This window comes from Mauremys mutica, chromosome 14 (genome assembly GCF_020497125.1).
Source record: "Mauremys mutica isolate MM-2020 ecotype Southern chromosome 14, ASM2049712v1, whole genome shotgun sequence".
Taxonomy (NCBI): Eukaryota; Metazoa; Chordata; order Testudines; family Geoemydidae; genus Mauremys; species Mauremys mutica.
In genome coordinates this window covers 43,132,779-43,154,191 of record NC_059085.1, presented here as the reverse complement: position 1 = coordinate 43,154,191, position 21,413 = coordinate 43,132,779, and the positions used below count along the sequence as shown (strand labels likewise).

Below are 21,413 nucleotides of genomic sequence, written 5' to 3'. Positions count from 1 at the left end.
TGCAGCTATGGGCAGAGAAGTGACTGCGAATGTGGTACATTTTGAAAAATATAAATTTTGTATAGAACACCCCCAACAATTACATAACAAAAAAGATAAACAGATAAGACCCAGAATGGCACTGGCTTACCATCTCTTTCAGAGTCATATCTGCTCATAACAAATGGGCTAGATCTTCACAGATTGACTATGCTGGATCAGTTCAGAATCTGATGGGGAACAGGCAAAGGTGGCAGCCAAGGGCTAATCTGGCTCCCAGTGTAAATCAGAGTCACCTCAGGGCTGCTCTAATCTATGCTGGCTGGCAATGGCCCCCCGGGGGACATTACAGAGCCAGGGATTGCTGGAATGCAAGGCACTCTGGTTATCTCTCTTACTTTATGTCAGAAGCAGGTAGCACAGCACCCAGCATTGCCAGGGGAATTCCCAGATGCCCCCTTAGGACAGCTGCCTGGACTCTTTGTGCTGCTGGTCCGAATGGGGGGCCCAGACACTACGGCTCCAATGCGGCTCCAGGCACATAAGCCAAAGTTTATTCTGTCTCCCGCATCAGCAACAACATTCTCCATTAAGGTACAACTACAGAATCTTTTTGGCAATAAGAGGAAGGATGGTCCAGTAGTTTGGGACTTATGAGATCCCAGTTCAAGTCACTGCTCTGCTAGAGACTTCCTGTGTGACCTTGGCCAAGTCACTTAGCCTCTCTGTACCTCAGTTCCCCCATCTGTAACATGGGAGTAGTAGCCCTGCGCTACCTCTCAAGAGGATGAATACATTAATGATTGTATGGCAGTCAGGTAGTATGGTAATGGGGGGGTCATAGAAGTACCATACACAGAGAAATAAGAGGCAGAAAGAATGCAGCTGGGTTTGTGGACCTTAATCTGCAGCACTGGCAGTTAAGAAGTCATATTTGACTTGTCAACTGAGCAAACAAGGGGCTTGACCCTGCAAGGTACCAAATGCTCTGTTCTCTGAAAGAAGAAAATTTGAGTCGCCAGCACTCAGCACTTTACCAGATCAGGCTCTAGGTCTTGAAGCCACTGAGAATATGGAACCCCACAATATCACCTTTAGAAAGTCACCTTTGGAAAGGGGGGGAGGGATAGCTCAGCGGTTTGAGCATTGGCCTGCTAAACCAAGGGTTGTGAGTTCAATCCTTGAGGGGGCCATTTGGGGAACTGGGGTAAAAATCTGGGGATTGGTCCTGCTTTGAGCAGGGGGTTGGACTAGATGACCTCCTGAGGTCCCTTCCAACCCTATGATTCTATTTTCAGGGCAGAACCACAGCAGAACAGTTCTGAAAGGTAAAGAACAGCTAGAAATACAGACTCCCTGAGGCTGGTATACAAAAATTTTAAATTTACAAATTTGAGGTAGAGATCTCAGGCCTTATGATCAAAAACTAAAAACAAATTACTGAATCTTGAAACATTTATTCAAGTAAATTGCCAGCTGTAGGACCTGGCAGCACAACACAAGACCATACCCAGGTTTCTCTTTTATATGAAGCATTTTCTAATACATTCGTGAAATGCATGTTTTGCATCCATGGTGGAAGTTCCGGGAGAGGAAGTTTCACACCATAGCCAACCATGATTGTTAAGGGAAAGATATGTCTGGTCCGCTGCACTTCACAAACCACAGAAAACAGAAACCTTGCACATCCAGTTAATGCTGCCACCATGATACTCTGTTGCAAGTATGTGGCTAGGGAATGCTGAAAGACAGCTATGGTTCCTCTGAACCAGTAAGGTAGCTTGACACATCATGCCTGCTTTGTGGAGTGGGGACCTCTTGGGATGGCAGATACAGGATTGCAACATTACACATCTTTGTTGAAGGATTAGAGAGAATACACAATTAAGAATACTCCCTCTGGTGGAGTCTCCACACATACTCTTATGGAAAGCTTCCCTTTACAACACGGTATCTGTTCACAGGGACAGAGGTGCTTCTGGACTCATTCAAATCCTCAGTGAGTGGGCTTTATAAATCTGTTTTGCATTCTGGATTCCATAAATCTCGGTTTGCAAAAGCTGCCAGTTGTAATAGAAGGACAAATAAACCACAGCAGCAGAAAACAGACCACAAAATGTTGGTGCTAGTGTTTGAAAACACAAAATAAATTCCAACCAGCAGCTGATTGACAGATTTTTTTCCTTTCTTTGCTCACTCACCCGTTCGAGGCCCATATTACAATTAAAACGTTAACCTTTGTTGAATTGTTTTGACAAAGGATCCTGGTTTTGGATAACAAAAAAAAGTCTATACATTTAATAAGAATGCTGTGTCTTATCATTAAAGCTGTTCTGCTCAGTATGTGGCTGTAAATCTGAGTCAGTGTCAGACCCTGTTATCTGTCTGAATTGCAGCTCCTGTTGTAGTGGGCTAAAGCTAAGAATTTATTTTTATAACCTGGCTCACCTCAGAATAAACCAGTCAATTTTAAAGCATTATAAAATGGGGAAGGCTCATTATGGATCTACTCCAATGGGTAATTTAAACAAGGGGCCAATATCATGTTTGTTGAGCCCACTGTGTTAAGGGTTTTACCATGGTTTTCACTATAATAATTGATTAAAGACAAAGTGCTCAATTAGGAAAACTACTACGTCTTACAAAACTCCATAGCGACTGAAAATGGGTTTTGCCTCAGACGTGCAGATTCTATTCTGCACGCCAAGAGGAGGAGTTTTTCTGCAGGCACAGCAACACCACCTCCCCGAACGACATTACTATGTGACAAAAGCACTCTGTCAGCATAGTTGCATCTACACTACAAAGTTTTGCCAACATAGCTATGTTGACTGGGGGGGTGTTTTTTCACACACTGACCGACATAGCTACGATGACAAAAACTTGTAGTGTAGACCTGGCCTAAGTTTTAACATGTCTTCTAAAGATGGGGCTACTTCTGAAAGCCACATGTGAGCTCTTCAGGGCAGGGACCGTCTCTTCGTCTCTTATGTGTTTGTAGGATGCCCTACAATGCGAGGCCCTGATCCCTGACTGGGGCCCCAGGCACTACTACAGTACAAATAAGTGATTAGTTAATATCATACTTTCCAAAAAAGCCTGTGCGCTTGTAGGAGACTGGGATCCTGTCCTTCACATCAATATTCAACTCCTCCTCCGCTGCTCGCAGCTTCTCTTCAAACTTGTCAATATTTGCTACCTGCATCCTGTACATCAGGGAAAGCCTCTGGGGACATGAAATCAAGAGAACCACATTGAAGACTGAGGATAAAGAAGAAGCCAGGTCACCTATCTACAGCGGATAGTTAGAATAAAGGCTTCTCTAAATTATGGGTCACCCTCTTGCCAGCAACACCAGTGGAGTGTGAGAAAGTGACTATGGGACCAGAAGTGAGGACTAAAGGAGAAAACACTTCTTTTAAAGTTAAAAATTCACAGTGATGTCATTGTAAGGACAAAATCTGCTGAAATACAGCAAAGAAGTTAGTCTGCAGACAAGGAGATGCAAGGACTTTGTACGCAAGTCAGAGGCTGGATTTAATCCTTCAAAAGCCCACATTTACTGATACTTTGAGCCTACAATCATGCACTTGCTCTCCACATGAAGACCTCAGAAATCCACAGGAATCGAGTTTCTTGTGCTTAATGTAGATTTCCTAGATACCATCTCCACACCACATAGACGGTAATGGATTTCAGTGATCAGAAGCTATCCAACTAAATAATAGGCCAATCACCAGAGAAATAATTTACTGTCTCACAAGTTTCTGTTTCTCAGTGGTGACATGCCCAGCAGCCTGTGTCCTAACATGCACTCACACTTCTTTTGGTTTTAAAAAGAAATAAAAAGGCATGTGCTATTAGTGCTCGTCAAACATCTGGAACTAGCTTCCACATTGGTTGTTTTGAATATGACGTTTTTCCAAATCCAGCCAGTGGTAAAAAATTACAACCAATTCCTAGCTCCATGAATCATCTTAAATTGTGCTAATATTAGGAATAATTAAAAAAAAATCAAACTTTTCCAAAATCTGCAATGGATTTTCTGACTTTCTCCCAAGCAGTTGGGGATGGGGGAGATTCAGGCAATATTCTTTATAAAAACAAAACAAACAAACAAGACTCATTCATCTCTCAGTTGGTACAGTATAACTGACAAGAGTCACACAGAACTTCAAACACAAGGAGGAGAAGGAAATCAGTAATGAGCAAAACAGCAGCTAGGGCTTTAATGAAACTATATTTAAGAAACTCTTAACAGCTTAATCTGGAATTATTCATTCTAATTGTACAAAGACACTCACAGGCCGTCCAAATACAACTGCTCCTGGGTGCAGATAGATTTGCACAATATCACTCTCTGGAACCACCTGAATGCTCTGGACCTCCCCTTTCGCCAGCATCTCATTCACAAAGTCATTCCAGGAAATGTTGACCCCGCTGATGGTCAGTGAGTTTAACAGGCTCATGATGACAGCTATTAGGAAGAGCGTCCGCAAACGCTCACGATACATCTGATCTTCCCGTTCCTTACGTTTCTTTTCCTCTTTACAAAAAAGAAGAGAGGTATGAGAGGAGAGACAGGACAGTATATAATGATTAAGCTCTGTGACCCAGAGAATAGAAAATTACACCACAGACCAAGGACTGCCCAGCTACACAGTTTGGTATGAGTTCTGTATTTGATTTGTCTAGGAAAGCTATACGCAGAAGCAGCATCTAGTTTGCTGTGAGGTCTTGTAAGGCCAGTTTTCCAGCTGAGCTGAATGAGGTCCAAGGTCACATGTCTTGTCCAAGGTCACACAGTGAGTCAGTGTTTTAGGTCACATTACAATCCAGGACCTTGCTGGCTCCCAGATCTTGTCAGACCACAAGGCCTCCTCTTCTCCACAAGTTAAACAGTATCAACTCAAAAGCCTGTTTATTAAAGTACATGCAGCCAGATCCAAAATTAACAGCTGCTAGGAAGGAGGCAAAGTTTGCATTCTATTAGCTAGCAAATATTTGCTTGTATCATGGAGTCCGTTTTAGCTGCTGCCACGGTCAGCTGCTCCCCGGTCCCCCACAGCCTAAGCAGCGAGACTGTGTGCACTGGATCCAAGGGAGGGTAAGTGTTTCACTTCAACTGTCAATTCAGTAAGAGTGGCACAAAGAGCCAAAAATTCACTTTTGGAAGCTGCCTTAAGAAATTAAATTCTTCATCTCCGTACCGGATAATCTCAACACATTTTGGAAAGCTTTGATCAGCAGCTTGTTTTTATTTAAATCTAATCCTAGTCCATAAGGCTTTAGAGGCTCAAAATCCATTAACTAGTTAGTGAAAAGTCAATTCATCAAGAATCCCAGCCCATTCTAAACCGAGGAACCATTTCAGCTGCCTGGTCTAATGCATGTATAGATCAAACAAAATCACTGGAGCATCATTACTGGAATCAAACCAAAGGCTTCAACTACTGTAACCCCCTCCATATACTGCATTTCACTGTACTGTAACAAACCAGTGGCCCAACTAGTCTGGGTGCTGCTGGCTAATGCTATGCTGGAAATTGAGAGAATGAGTAAAACCCATCACAATGCTCTTGGCCAGTTGTGCAATAATACAGCGCAAATCATTTCCTGACCAGCTCTTGATCAACTGATGTCCTAAACCACAAAGGCTGACAACATTTACACTATACAGAATAATAAAGTGATTATTAATATTACACAGGCATCTAATAGAGGCATATAATCTGCAATGCATTTTACTAAACTATTAGTCTCAATAATATCCTGCAACAGTGAGTTGCACAGTTTAATTACATGTGGTGTAAAAAATGTTTTTTAATAGACTACTGGAAGTTCTGTAGGTACCATAGATGGATTTGTTTGGACAACATGCTCACTTTTCATCTTACAATGACAAAAACACCTAGTCAAGTAAGTAACTTTATAATGCAATTAGAAGGCTTGAGAACCACAGGAGAATCAATGACTTGTGTGTCTTAGTATTTGCAGCTAACCTGTTTTTTAGAATCCTGGCATTTTCCAGACTTCTCCAGCAGATTTAGAAGATTGCTGCCTATAAAGGACTGTCAGGGCAGAATGTTTGATTTCAGTTGCTGACCATCAGGTGATTAAAGACAGTCATCTCCCCATTTATATGGTCAAATCTGGATGTTCTTGATAACCAATTTACCACCACTGGCACCATGACATACGTAAACAGCATTCTACACATAGAAATAAATTAACTCTTCACCACTGGATTTTTAGTGTGTCTGCCTGCTGCAGCCCAGATTAGGTTTATTTGCAAATTCGTAACAAAGACATCTACACTGGCATTTATCACTAGCAAACAATGAGACCCTACACAACACAACAAAACCAAGGGGAAAAATATATATATATATATATATATGACCCAGTCATCACACCCCAGGAAGTCCTCTGTCCTTCAGATATGCAACATCATTTTTCACTTATCCTTAGCTCTGTTCTGTGTTTCCAACAGGAAAGGCCTGTGACTAAATAGAAACAATACAGCTTTTCAGATAAAGTCATAGTTTCAGAACACAGTGACAGCTCAGGATCTGTGTGCAGCTCATCCCCTTTTTGTTCTTTCATGCCATCTTCCCACCCATGTTATCAGCTAGATCCAGCTACACTAGAATGAGTAAATTCATCACAAAGCTATAATCTAACATCCAGCAACGTCTTATTAAAAGGAGAACAGTGTTAGCCAAGGATGATAGAAACCTTAAAGCTAGGCAATATCTCGTTCCATTAAATTAGAACTATATAAATAGACAACAACTTTCCTTTCTACAAACAACTGAGGCAACTCTGGGAGAGGTGAACCCCAGTACAAAAAGAGTCTAAGTGCAACGAGGATGATTTTCAATGAGATCTCAGATGGAAAAGCAACAGCCCAGGGAAATGCTGTTACAGCACTTCTTCCCTTCTAAGTTTCAGATGAAATCAAGAGAGATGCATGCAATATTTTCCTTGATCAGAGTATGGGGGTTTCCCCATCTTTCTCTCTTCTCTTCTGAGAAGCAGCCATAATTTTGAGAATGTCACTGAAAAAAAGATCATGTTGAAATCAGAACTGGCCATCAGATATCTTGCCATGATGGACATTTCTGGATTAATGCAAATTGAAAGCACCTTTACTCTCAAAACTGCAGCTGACCACTTTCAGATGACAGTGCCTTAGAAAACTGGAGGAAAGACATCTATTGCTATGAGAGGTCTTCTACCAGTCCATATTCAGGGACAGCAGACACAGATATTCAATTCAAAACTTCCTGATTTCTGTACCTCTATCATCCTGCCACTTCGGTTTGTCAGAAAATGCAATCACTTTCACCATGCTGCATTCATATTACAATGTAAACTGCCCACAATAACTATTAAATCAATATGTAATGGTAGCTGGAAGAGACACTTGCAAACAACCACTGTGGGAACACTTCCAGCTCTTTAGTCTCAGAAAGCCTTCATGAAGAAATGATTTGCCATTAACCCCAAACCTGAACTCTGTGATTAAAAGCTTGCAAGGGCTGCAGTGACAGTCCAAAGAGTTCTTTTTAATAATTACTGCAGAGATGATCTCTCTGCTAAAGACACGGAGGAGAATTCCACCTCCCAAAGTCAAATTATCCATTAATCACAGGAGAAGGGCCACTGAACACAGCAGGTTACTGTTTACAAATTTTAATAGTCACAATACTTCTTGTAGGATCTCTGGTCACAATCATTCTGTGTGGTCTTCCAGGCAGCAGAAATCCCAGGCTTTGAAAAAGAACATTCAATGTGGTATTTGTACTAGCATCCCACTGTACATTCTATCCTCTGTTTCTGCAGTGGCCTAAGTTTGTCTGACTGAACTGACAAGACCCTCACTCCTGACCTACAAAGGCTGTAGATTACCACCATGAATGGGGCTGAAAGTGTGCATGGCATTTTGTTGGCCAGATGCAGCCTGATGGGTCCCACCAGCATGTTTGGAACCACAAAACAAAACACAACACGCCATGCCTTTTGTACTGTCTCAATTGCTGTATCTAAGTGAAAATGTATTAAAAATTAATCATTATAAAACAGAACTATAATGCTACTGTCACAGACTGCAATTATATTGTGTAAAGATAAACTGGAGCCCTGTGTGTCTGGAGATTTAGCCTTCATCCAAGGTTCCAGAAAACAAATGATAGCACCACAGAAGGTGCATGCCTAGATCAGCCTTTATTCACAGTCTTGGCATCAACTGAGATGCAGAAGAAACTCTCAGACGCTGGTTCTCGCCTTATAGGCCTCTGTCACATTTCAGCAGATACCACCATACCCATGGAAGAGCATGAGGCTTTTCACATGGGACATTTCTGACATCTTTAAAATAAATCCTTAAGCCAGGATACAGTACATGCCACCAGCTAGGGGACTTTCCAGCTGGAAATTCATACCACACACATCGAACTGCAAGCCTCATCGCAGACCGGGAACTTTTCCAGTCCCTTATACCGGGGGGGGGGGGGGGGGGGGGGGGGGGGGGGGGGGGGGGAGAATTGGCTCACTTTTCAAAGCCGAGTCAAATTACACTTGTAAAAAAAAGGAATACAGCTGTTGCCTATCCACCTATAGGGGAGCTGCTGACAACACCAAGGGGGCACTGTTAGGTCAGTTTAGACTCAAGATATAGCTGCTGTGAAAACAAGCTATTAGAAAGTAGAAAATCAGTAGAAAATCTCAGTGGTTTTTTTTTAATTTAAATTGAAACCATTTTGAAAGAATAACATCCTCCTGAGGTGTTTGCAACCCAAAACACTGCAATATCCTAGGAAGATCGAAAATTAAACCTATTAGAAATTGCTAAGGCCTTGTCTACATACAATGGTTGTACCAATTTAGTTACGATACTTCAAAAACCCATGTAGTTCCATCAATGCAACGCCCTTGTGGGGACACACTTCAATCAGGCCTGGTCTACACTACGCGTTTAAACCGGTTTTAGGAGCGTTAAACCGATTTAACGCCACACCCGTCCACACTAAGAGGCCCTTTAAAGCGATATAAAGGGCTCTTTAAACCGGTTTCTGTACTCCTCCCCGACGAGAGGAGTAGCGCTAATATCGGTATTACCGTATCGGATTAGGGTTAGTGTGGTCGCAAATTGACGGTATTGGCCTCCGGGCGGTATCCCACAGTGCACCACTGACCGCTCTGGACAGCAATCAGAACTCGGATGCAGTGGCCAGGTAGACAGGAAAAGCCCCGCGAACTTTTGAATATCATTTCTTGCTTGCCCAGCATGGAGCTCTGATCTGCACGGGTGGCGATGCAGTCCCAAATCCAAAAAGAGCTCCAGCATGGACCGTATGGATGTGATCGCTGTACGGGCAGACAAATCTGTTCTATCAGAGCTCCGTTACAGATGATGAAATTCCAAAGCATTTTAAAAGAATCTCCAGACAGAGGGCACAGCAGGGACTCAGCACGCTGCTGCGTGATAAGCGTAACGGAAAGCCAAAGAATCAAATGGATGCTCATGGATGGAGGGAGTGGGGACTGAGGACTCAAGCTATCCCACAGTTCCTGCAGTCTCTGAAAAGCATTTGCATTCTTGGCTGAGCTCCCAATGCCTGTAGGGTCAAACACATTGTCTGCGGTGGTTCAGGGCATAGCTCGTCAATTTCACACACACACCCCCCCGAAGGACAAGGGAAAAAAATAGTCTCTTGACTCTTTTAAATGTCACCCTATGTCTACTGAATGCTGCTGGTAGATGCAATGCTGCAGCACTGAACTGTAGCATCCTCGCCCCCCCTCCTTGGTGGTTGATGGTACAATATGGCTGATATCTGTCATCATGATCAGCATTGTGGCAGATGATATAGTGCAGAAGGACTGGTATCTGTCCTCATCATCAGCCCATGAGTGCTACTACTTCCCAGTAGATAGTACAGAACGGCTGGTAACCGTCTTCATCATAGCAACAGGGGGCTGAGCTCCATCAGCCCCCACCCTTCATGTGTAAAGAAAAGATTCTGTACTGCCTGGACTATCATAGCAGCAGGATGCTGCCTTCCTCTCATTTTATCTCACTAACAAGTCACTGTTTCTTATTCCTGCATTCTTTATTACTTCATCACACAAATGGGGGGGACACTGCCACGGTAGCCCAGGAAGGCTGGGGGAGGAGGGAAGCAACAGGTGGAGTTGTTGTAGGGGCACCCCCCGTGAATGGCATGCAGCTCATCATTTCTGCGGGATCTGACACGGAGCGGCTGTGCTCTCTGGTTCTCTGATACACTGGGTCTCTAGTACACTTGCCCCATATTCTATGCAGGACTGATTCTATTTTTAGATACCATAAAGGAGGGATTGACTCAGGGAGTCATTCCCTTTTTTGTCTTTTGCGCCCCCGGCTGATCTCAGCCAGGGGCACCTATGACAGCAGCAGATGGTACAGCACAGAAGGACTGGTAACCATCATCTCATTGCCAATTTACAATGGCATGGTAGATGGTACAGAACGGCTGATAACCATCTCTGCTATCACGCAAAAGCAAATGAATGCTGCTGTGTAGCGCTGCTGAATCGCCTCTGTCAGCGGCATCTAGTACACATACGGTGACAGTGACAAAAGGCAAAACAGGCTCCGTGGTTGCCATGCTAATGGCGTCGGCCAGGGCAATCCAGGGAAAAAGGGCGCGAAATGATTCTCTGCCGTTGCTTTCCCAGAGGAAGGAGTGACTGACGACATTTACCCAGAACCACCCGCGACAATGATTTTTGCCCCATCAGGCACTGGGATCTCAACCCAGAATTCCAAGGGGCGGGGGAGACTGCGGGAACTATGGGATAGCTACGGAATAGCTACCCACAGTGCAACGCTCCAGAAATCGATGCTAGCCTCGGACCGTGGACGCACACCGCCGAATTAATGTGCTTAGTGTGGCTGCGTGCACTCGATTTTATACAATCTGTTTTACTAAAGCGGTTTATGTAAAATCGGATTGATCCCGTAGTGTAGACGTACCCTCAGTTGAAGACTGCCTGGTATTTGCTCAGCTTAACTAAATGCACCAAATCAGCTACAGAGGTTTCTGAACAGATTTAGTAAAATTGGTACAACTTGTGTTTAGACAAGGCCTAACATAAAAGTGAACTTGACAAATTTATTTCCAATGTACAAGATGAAAAAGACAAGAAGTACACAGCTTAAATAGTGAAATGTAGATTTTAATATTTCCTTAGATTTCATTTTTGTTAGGTGATATTAGTAACAAAGGTGAGGACTCAAATATTTCCACGGACGATAATCAAACTTTGCCTATAGGTGAAGAAAGAAAAATGCTGCTTGAGAACTTTAATTAGAGTTTGATTTAAGGACATTTACTTTGCATATTTTGACATGTGATGTTGACAATTTATGTTTTAACTGTTATAAAGCTTTAATATATTGAATCTCAACATCTACTGTTAAATAATTTTCTGGACCACACCACTATAATTTCCTGCAACTCTGAAAATTTAAATTGATAATAGATAAAATTAAAAAAAAAAAAAAGCTTAAAAATAATCAATGCCTGTCAAAATTATTTAAAAAGTCTGCCAAACCTAGATATACATTACAAAACCAAACTGATATACAAAAGCGAAATAAAACCCTTTGAACAAGCTCAGACGTGTATAACTTAGACTCCGCAGTTTATGATTTACAAGCCTATGACTGAGAATACTTTACAGTTATGGCTCCAGTACGCAGAGCAATACCTAGCACTATTTAGCATTAACATGGATCTTGCATGTTCTCCCACTCACAGTCACAAAGAATGACACTCCAATTTGGAACCTTCATTTCATTAAGTATCCTCTGTATCAAAATTTCATACATACCCTCATCCTCCTCTGGAGACTTCCCTTTGGATCCTTCATTCTTATTGCTATTCCACCGAGACCCCGAGGTACTAAAATAGTAAGTGCTACCTATAGACAAATAAAGGGAAAAGGATAGTAACTGAAGCACTTGGTTCTGGGACCCAGGAAGAGAAATTAGACATACAGTACAAGCTTTGAATATGCCACATGTTAAATTCTGCCCTCCCCTACACACATGTAACTCCCATTCACTTCAAAGGAAATTGGGTGCACACATCAGAGGGAGGAATCTGATCAAGAATGAGGAAACTTTTAACGTTATTTCTAAATTAAATGTTTGTTATTTTTTCTGCAATTCAGTCAAAATACAGCTTTGTTTAGAAATTATTCTAAGATGGCAGACAGTCTTTTCGAGAGAATTCTCCATCAGTTCCTAGTTATTAAACTTTCCTATAGAGTAACAGAAAATTTGGAGTATAGTCATGTACTAGTTTCAGTATCCTTGTCCTACTGGATACTACTGGGTGTGAATGTATACTAATGGGAATGTTGTATGCGTTGCAACTGAAGAACACGAATCTGTCAATATATACATATAATGAAAAAACCCGCTGCTATCACTAGTCGTAAACACTCTGAGGGGAGCTGCCTTTTTTGTGCCAGGGAGCAGCAAAGAGCTCAGAAATGAAAATAAATGACTTGAAGCTATTGCTTGCCCTCTCCATGGAAAGGCAGGCAAGTCTAGAAATTACAGTACTCGACAGAAGTTACCCCTTACTGGAGAGTTCACCTGCATCTGTGCAGACTGTAGGGATGTAGCACTTTAAAGAGAGACATCCATGTGTTTTTAACCACTAGACAAACATAGAGGTTTAATACATTGCAGCTCATGCTCTCCAGCTCCATAACAATGGCCCTGTGTAAGTCATGATTTCACAGATTGTACGGAAATAATGAAATTAGCCCAATAACGTGATTTTTCTAATAGCAGGGAGGCAGAAGCGAGCATCCCCACTTACACCTCCCTGCTGCTGGAAAAATCATTGTATTGGGCTAAGCTGGCTGCTCAGGCCAGGGAGTGATATCTCACCATATGGCACCAGCTGGTCAGCCTGGCGCAGGGCAGGGCCTGGGGCCTGGCTTGCTCCACACACAGCTCCAGCCCAGGTCACTGCTGCTGCTTCCTTTCCAGACAGCCAGCAGGAAGGGGGGTGGCAATGACAGCACATGGTGATTAGGAGCCCCCGGTAATCCCAAGAAGACACTACAGTGCCAGCTGCCGAGAAGCTGAGACCAGGATCTGCCGCTTGGGAGCATGTGCGTGAGGGGGCCTTGGCCCAACAGGGAGAATCGGGGGGTGGGGTGGGTGAAACAGACCTGACCGCACACACACACCCCTCCTCATGCTCCAAGGATGGCAGATCCTGGTCCCACCCCAATTCCTAGGGATAGGATTGGCCCACCACCCCTCTTCAATATCTATTGTCAAAGCTGCATCAAGATTTCCTATTAACATTCACCAATGGCACAGAAGCAAATCCATGAAAAAAAAATGCAAGCTCTTAACTGTAAACTCAAATACAAAACATTTCCAAGTTAAATGAATGAGGTTTGGTTTCAGAGCTCAGATAGGTAGCTCATCACACTGAGCCTGACTGTGAAGATGCCACAGCTTACCACTAGCCAAAAAAACTACAAGTAATTACATTTCTTAGTAGACCCCAAATTAATGTCATTTCAAAGACAATGTCCTTGCCAAAGCAGACATCCCCCTCAGAAATACTTTAGTAGAGAGCTCACCTAAGAGTTTCCAGAGTCTTACTGGATCCCGAATTACATGTTGCTTCACTAAGAGTCCACTGAGCCCTTGAAATGTGGGGGAAAGTGTTCGGGACAGAAGGGTCTGAAGAGAAAAAAAGAAGACGACTGTAACAGGAAAAACTGCACAGTGCAGCATAGAATCAGTGGACAATCAAAGTAGATTTCCTCAGTAGGAAGGAAGGATATTTTTGTGATTTGGTCACAGGACGAGGAGTCTGAACACCCGTGTATCATTCCTGGCTCTGCTGCAGACTTGCTATGTGATTATGAGCAAGTCATTTATAGCCTGGTTTTAGGAGAGCAAATGTGCACACAGAGCATGTGCCTAAAATATCTGGAAGTCTCACTCTTCTTCTTGTGCCTAGGTTTATCCATCAAGTGTACACTGTGGCTAACACGTTCAGAGATATGAAGAAGCTACATTCATTAACATTGGTGAAGTGCGTTGATTTTCTCAGATGAGAAAGGCTAGAGGAGGGCAAAGTCGTAACCTAACAGATTCCACAGTAACGAGACTATACACCTCACACCAGCTAATAAGTACTGCCTGTAGTCTTGATTAACCCTAAGCGTGATGTTCCATGGATGCAAGAATTGGCTTGAATTGTAGATCAAATTTCACAGTCACATTAGTCATTGGTTGACATGGCCTACCGTGACATACAGTACTCTCACTGCAATGAAGATACAAAACTGTTAAATAATGTTAAATGACTAATTTAAACTGACAGAAGCAAAGATTCCTACAATATACCTGCTACTCTGACCAAGTTTACACTAGAAGCTTCTGCCGGCACAGCTATGTTGGTCAGACGTGTGAAGTGTGATCCCTAATTGATAGATCTGTGCTGGCTGAAGCCCCTGTGTAGACACTGTTATACCAACAAAACTGTGCTTTTACTGGGATAGCTTGTCTCTCTTGTGGGAGGTGGATTTACTATCCCAGTACAAAGCATAGCTTTGCTGTACAGCTGTGCCCATACTAGAAGTGTGTATGCTGGTATTCCTATATCAGTAAAGCACTCCTACTGTAGAAATAGCCTCCGTTTTTCACTTATTCACTGGGTCGGGGTATTGCAGGGGGTGAAGCCTCACCTGTACGAAAGTAGCAGAAGCTTATGATGAAAACATTGCAGAATTTCAGCAGAGAAGAGCAAATTAGTTAGAGAACATTTAAGTCAGAATTTCCTTGTTTGTGTGAGTTATTTTAACAAACTTGATTTTTTCATTTTTCTTTAAGGTCTAGTTTATATAGTTAAATCAGTTCAAAAAGTAGCAGATATAGCTTACATGAATGTAACCTCCATGGGTGGATGTAGTTTTTGCAAAATAAACTACATTGACACAAATACTCCTATAAGGATATAAACGTGCCCACACTGGGGACAATTTCACCAATTTAAACTATATCCCTTTGAAAAACAGATACAATTAAATAAGGACAAAAATTGTCGAAACAATAGCCCTAAAGATGTTAAAAAGTTAGCGATGAGAAAACAATTTAAAGAAAACAAGCCACATCCATTGAGGTTACATCCCTTCAGAGGATGCCTATGGAACTCATGTGCCACCTTCATTTACATAATTGCTCCTGTGAAGACAAACATAAAGCTAACCTATTCTTAAGATTTTGGTTAGCATCTTTATTGTAAGCTGATGTGCTATTCTGCTGACTAGGATTCTGACCCTATAACACCCACTAAAAAGGGGTAACTAAAACATTAAACAACATTTTGCCTACAGCCCAAAGTATATACATAATATGTAGTTTGCAGGACCTCATGACATTTGATCCTCTTCTGCAGCACAGACAACTTAAACAGCAAGTATTAGGGAAATGCAACCTAGATGGAGCTACTATCAGGTGGGTGGAAAACTGGTTGGAAAATCGTTCCCAGAGAGTAGTTATGGAAGGGCATAATAAGTGGGGCTCTGCAGGGATCAGTTCTGGGTCCGATTCTATTCAATATCTTCATCAATTATTTAGATAATGGCATAGAGAGTACACTTATAAAGGACGATACCAAACGGGGAGGGGTTGCAAGTGCTTTGGAGGATAGGATTAAAATTCAAAATGATCTGGACAAACAGGAAAAATGGTCTGAAGTAAACAGGATGAAATTCAATAAGGACAAATGCAAAGTACGCCATTTAGGAAGGAACAATCAGTTGCACACATACAAAATGGGAAATGACTGCCTAGGAAGGAGTACTGTGGAAAGGGATATGGGTGCCATAGTGGACCATAAGCTCAATATGAGTCAACAGTGTAACACTGTTGCAAAAAAAAGCAAACATCATTCTGGGATGTGGACAAATGGGAGAAAGTCCAGAGAAGAGCAACAAAAATTATTAAAGGTCTAGAAAACATGACCTACAAGAGAAGATTGAAAACATTGGGTTTGTTTAATCTGGAAAAGAGAAGACTGAGAAGGGACAGGATAACAGTTTTCAAGTATCTAAAAGGTTGTTACTAGGAGGAGGGGAAAGAATTGTTCTTCCTAACCTCTGATGCTAGGACAAGAAGCAGTGGGCTTATATTGCAGCAAGGGAGGTTTAGGTTGGACATTAGGAAAAACTTTAAATTGCAGGGTGGTTAAGCACTTGAATAAATTGCCTAGGGAGGTTGTGGAATCTCCATCATTTGGATATTTTTAAGAGCACGTTAGAAAAACAAGTGTCAGAAATAGTCTAGATAATACTTAGTCCTCCCATGAGTGCAGGGGACTGGACTAGATGACCTCTCGAGGTTCCTTCCAGTCCTATGAGTCCATGAAATCCTATCTACAAGGGCAGGTGTACAAACAAATAACGGGTAGCACAGCTATGCCGGGGTATCTTCCAAGAAAAATATAAGTGAGGAAAGGAATCAATGTTTGCCAAACAGAAATGGCTTAGACTTAAAAAAAAAAAAAAAAAAAGTTTCAAGTTTCTAAGAGAGAATGGTACTAACGATGGAGACCAAGCTATGAAATTCAGGGTCTATTTTGGTCAGTAGGAGTTTAAATATCATAAATTTCAGTGCTGTAATTGTTGGGTTCTTGACCCAAAAAGGAGTTGTGGGTGGGTCACAAGGTTGTTGTAAGGGGTTGTGGTACTGCTACCCTTACTTTTGTGCTGCTGCTAGTGGCAGCACTGCCTTCAGAGCTGGGCAGCTGGAGAGTGGCAGCTGCTGGCGGGAAGCCCAGCTCTAAAGGCAGAGCCGCCACCAGCAGCAGCGCAGAAGGATGGCAGGGCATGCTACTGCCAACCTTACTTCTGAGCTGCTGCTGGGGGGGTATCACCTTCAGAGCTGGGCACCAGGCCAACAGCTGCCTCTCTCCAGCTGCCCACCTCTGAAGGCAGTGCAGACGTAAGGGTGGCAATACCACGACCTCCCCCTAAAATAACCTTGCAACCCCACGCAACTCCCTTTTGGGTCAGGACTCCTAATTTGATAAATCCTGGCCTCCCCCATGAAATCTGTAAAAGCACACAAAAGACCGGATTTCACGGTTGCGTTTTTCATGGCCGTGAATTTGGTAGGGCCATAGCTATAGGTATTACCAGAAAGGATCGCTCTAATACTAGCAAGGCTTCTCCATCATTAAACTGCTCTGTTTCCTAGGACTGCCGGCAGGTGATTCCTGGAAAGTGTGCACAGATGTTAGGCGCACTGGGGATTTCTCCCATTCCACCAGGCCCAGGGCAGCCTGCTTAGTAATTACTCGGAACCCGGGAGCGGTTAGATGCTCTGACGGAAGCGGCGCCCGCTGTGCCCGGCGCTGCACATACACGCTGTGTCCGAGAGCTTCTGCCTCAAGGCGCTTCCATGGGGCAGCAGAAAGGAGGGATTCCCACCCGCACTGCACAGGAAGCCTCATCTCCCCCCCCCGCCCCGGAATAACAATGGTCCGGGGCGCGTCAGTCGCTTTCCGGCCTCCCCTCTGTACAGGGCACGGGGAGGGGTCCCGGGTCTCCCAGCAGGCCCCTGCCGGGGCCAGGGCCAGATCCCAGAGCTCCAGCGTCGGGCGATCCCGAGGCCACGCAGGCCCCCGCGGCCACTCACCGGGAGCACTTCGCCGCCCCGAGGCCGGCCCCAGCCCCGAGCGGGCCCCGCTAGGCCGAGCCGCCGCCAGCGGGGGCCCCTGAGCAGCAGCTGCAGCAGCGCCATGTCCCGCGGCGACCGCCGGGCTCGGAGACTCCCGCTCAGCGGGCACCGAGACGCGAGGCCGCTGCGGACCGGGCAGCGAGACAGGGCCTCGCCGAGACGAGCAGCGGGACTAACGGCAGCCGGGCCCTGAGAGAAACCGGAAGTGCCGGCAGAAGGCGGAAGCAGCCATCTTGAAAGCTGGCCGAGTCGGCGGCAGCTGCCAGCCTCCAAGATGGCCGCCTCCCCAGGGCCGGGGAACGCCACCCCTCCCCCGTCTGCGAGCTGCCGCCGCCATCCCGGGCCGGGCCCCTGCAGCGCCGGGCGGCTCAGGCCTCGTGACCCCCGCGGACAGGTACTTTCCAAGTGTCTCACACCCCCCCCCACAACGGATTTTCACGGATTGGCTTTGAACATAAGAACGGCCAGACTGGGTCAGATCAAAGGTCCATCTAGCCCAGTGTCTTGTCTGGTGACCCTGGCCGAAGCCCGGTGCCTCGGAAGGGATGAACAGACCAGGTAATCCCAGTGTGATCCAGCCCTTACCATCCACTCCCGGCTTCTGTACCAGCCTAGATCTCCTGGTAGAGCTACACCAGCAACCCACGAGGGACCATGCCGTTTATATGGCAAGGGGGTGCTTTTGCCATTAGCGCTTAAACCAGTTCCCAGAAAGGAATAAGGTCTTCTGGCAAAAAGGCTTTATTGCTGTCTAAATGCTTCTACACTAGGCTCTTTTGCCAGCATAGCTAGTCAGTTAACAGTGATTTTTCCTTCCTTGTCAATCAGTCAGGCTCAAGCTGTTGTTTTCTCCCTTCTGGGTGCTTCCCTTCCTGCTTAAATTTGCTGTTTTCCTTTAGCCTAAAAGCAATCTTCACTCAACCCCATATTCTATCTCCTCCCCTATGATGCTAAGCACTTTGTGTAGGCTGTCCCTTCTCGTGGGGTGGACTTCTCTTACTCCCTTCTCTGTCTCTTCTCACTTTCTCTGCGCCACTGAAATGAATTGCCTCTTTTCCAAGTCAGAGGCCGTGTCTACACTACAACTTTTGGTCAGCACAAGTTATGGTAGGATTCAGCTCATGAAGTTTGTATATTACTTGGGTGCATACATTCTTGGCTGCTTGCATTGGTGATGCACCATGGGTACCTGTGTGCCATGCTGTGCTGTTTGAGGCAATGCCTATTGAGACTTTTTTGCAGTAATTTGTGGGATACTAATGATTCACCTAGGGGTTGCTGAGAGCTAGGGGTTAAGTTCCCAGCATGCAACTTTCTCCATCCCATAATACCATCCACTGCCCATAATTTTAGGTTTTTTTGTTTTGTTTTTAATCACACAATCCTGTGCAGTGCTTTTCTGTCTCTGCCATCCCTAACCAAAGCACGGAACCTGCATAGTTCAGCACTATTTTTATGACCATTGTAAATACAGGATACGCAATTCTTCTGTATTTGCAGACCTTCATAGGGGAGTGTCTTGAAATGGTTTCCATTTTATAAGGGTTTAAAGTTTGGTTCAATGGCTCTCAGCACCTCCACTACACACATTGTTCCAGCCCCCCTGCAGACCTTCAGGGAGCACTGCAACAGCTGGGATCACAATGAGGAAGAATAGGATATCTTTGAGGAGAGATTGCTGATGGACATAGCAAAAAATAAATAAATCCCAGATTGCTTGTGACATTCATGGAGCAGCTGCAGACTGTGGAGCATTTCTTCTCGGCCTAAGAAACGAGCACTGCCTGGTGTGATCACACACAATGCAGATTTGGGACAATGAGCAGTGGCTGCAGAACTTTTGGATACAAAAGGCCACATTCCTGGATCTGTGTCATGCTCACTCCAGCCCTCCAATGCAGGGACAGAATGAGAGCTCATTGACCGTGGAGAAGTGAGTGGTGATCATGTTCTGGAAGCTTAAAGCGCTGGATTGCGACTGGTCAGTGGGAAATCACTTTGAAGTTAGAAAATCCACAGCGGGGTGCCATTGTCATCCAAGTGTGTAAGGCCATTGAATGCTGTGCAGGACTGTGACTCCCAGCGATATACAAGATATGGTGGATGGATTTGCAAAAATTGGGTTCCCAGCTGTGGTGGGGGAAGAGACAGAATGCACATCCCTATCTTGGTGCCAGCCACCTTGCTACAGAATCCATTGACAGAAAGGCCTACTTTTCTATAGTTATGCAAGTGCTATTGGATCTCTGGGGATGCTTCACTGATATCGATGAAGGTTGGTCAGGGAAGGTGCATGATGCTTGCATGTTTAAGATCACAGAATTGTTCAGAAAGCTGCAAGCAGGGACATTTTTTCCTGGGTGGTTGATTAACATTGGTGATGTGGAAATGCTGACAGTGATGCTGGGGGCCCAGCTGACCCCTTGATCTCCTGATGCATGAAGCTGTACATTGCTCACCTTGATGGCACCAAGGAAAGAGTCTACTGCTGGCTCAGTAGGTGTGGAATGACTGTTGAATGAGCTTTGGTAGGTTATAGGGTCACTGGGGTTGTTTACTCACTGGATTAGAGCTCAGGGAGAAAAACATCCCAATGGTTATAGCTGCCTGTTGTGCACTGCATAATATATGTGAGGCAAAGAGGGAAAAGCTACCACCAGGGTGGAGGGACGAGGTTGACCACCTTTTTGCTAAATTTTAATGTCCGAACACCAGGGCTATTAGAGGAGCCCAACCTGGAGCTATGTGTTTGAGGGAGGCTTTAAAAGTTCGTTTTCAGTCAGCCACAGTAGTGTTCTCTCTTGCTGTCTTGAGACAGTGTCTGTCTTGCATAATTTAAACCAGGTATTTTTTGGTTCTTGACTGCTGGTATCTGTTCTGTTGTGCCTGCTGCAGATTATGAATACTGCTGGGCCTGGGGCATGCATGCCACTGTGAATTGTGTGATGCTTGCTGTTCATGTATAAACATGGCTGGGTCCTGGGTGTTTTCCTGGTAGTATTGCTTTGCTACTGTGGTGCTTGGTGCGCGTTTGAGAACTGTTTCATTTCTTGGCTTCTTCTGTGCATTCTGATAAGGATAGGTAATAGGTAATAATTGGAGATATACCAATCTCCTAGAACTGGAAGGGACCTTGAAAGGTCATCAAGTCCAGCCCCCTGCCTTTGCTAGCAGGACCAATTTTTGCCCCAGATCCCTAAGTGGCCCCCTCAAGGATTGAACTCACAACCCTGGGTTTAGCAGGCCAATGCTCAAACCACTGAGCTGTCTTCAAAAATGCAGCTTTGTTGAGTGCAAAAATTCAGTGCACAAAATCAAAGTGAAAACAAACACACACAATGTTGCACATAACTTAATGGGCTGAAACTTTTAAAACTCCAGTTGAAAAGGAAGCAAATGTGTGTCCATTTGTGTAAACAGAAAGGTAGTTCAGTGCAGGTTGCTGTGGCTACACATACACCAATGTGGTTTTCACAGGTCAGAGTCTGTGAAATTGTGGTTTCCCTTGTTATCCTGTGGCGTGGAGTAGTAGGGGTGAAAAAGATGCATACCAGGCTGCTGTATGGCATGTTGGGGGTGTAGGCAGGGCCGGATTAACTCTCCTTTGGGTCCGGGGCTATTAGATTTTGTGGGACCCTTGTGTACAAGTCTTTTTGCT

At 44.4% G+C, this 21,413-nt stretch overlaps 1 protein-coding gene across 1 annotated transcript in view; it reads right to left on the bottom strand.

Moving 5' to 3' along the window:
- Positions 1-18,145, bottom strand: part of SPG7 (SPG7 matrix AAA peptidase subunit, paraplegin) — a gene marked incomplete at its 5' end in the record, with an annotated part of 51,094 nt that extends 32,949 nt beyond the window's left edge. The window contains 5 exons of the mRNA XM_044987272.1: positions 3,066-3,205; positions 4,284-4,525; positions 11,863-11,952; positions 13,645-13,747; positions 17,714-18,145. Of these exons, the coding sequence (XP_044843207.1) occupies positions 3,066-3,205; positions 4,284-4,525; positions 11,863-11,952; positions 13,645-13,747; positions 17,714-18,145 (1,007 nt within the window). The remainder of the gene's footprint in view (positions 1-3,065; positions 3,206-4,283; positions 4,526-11,862; positions 11,953-13,644; positions 13,748-17,713) is intronic.
- Between the last annotated feature and the right edge of the window lie 3,268 nt (positions 18,146-21,413).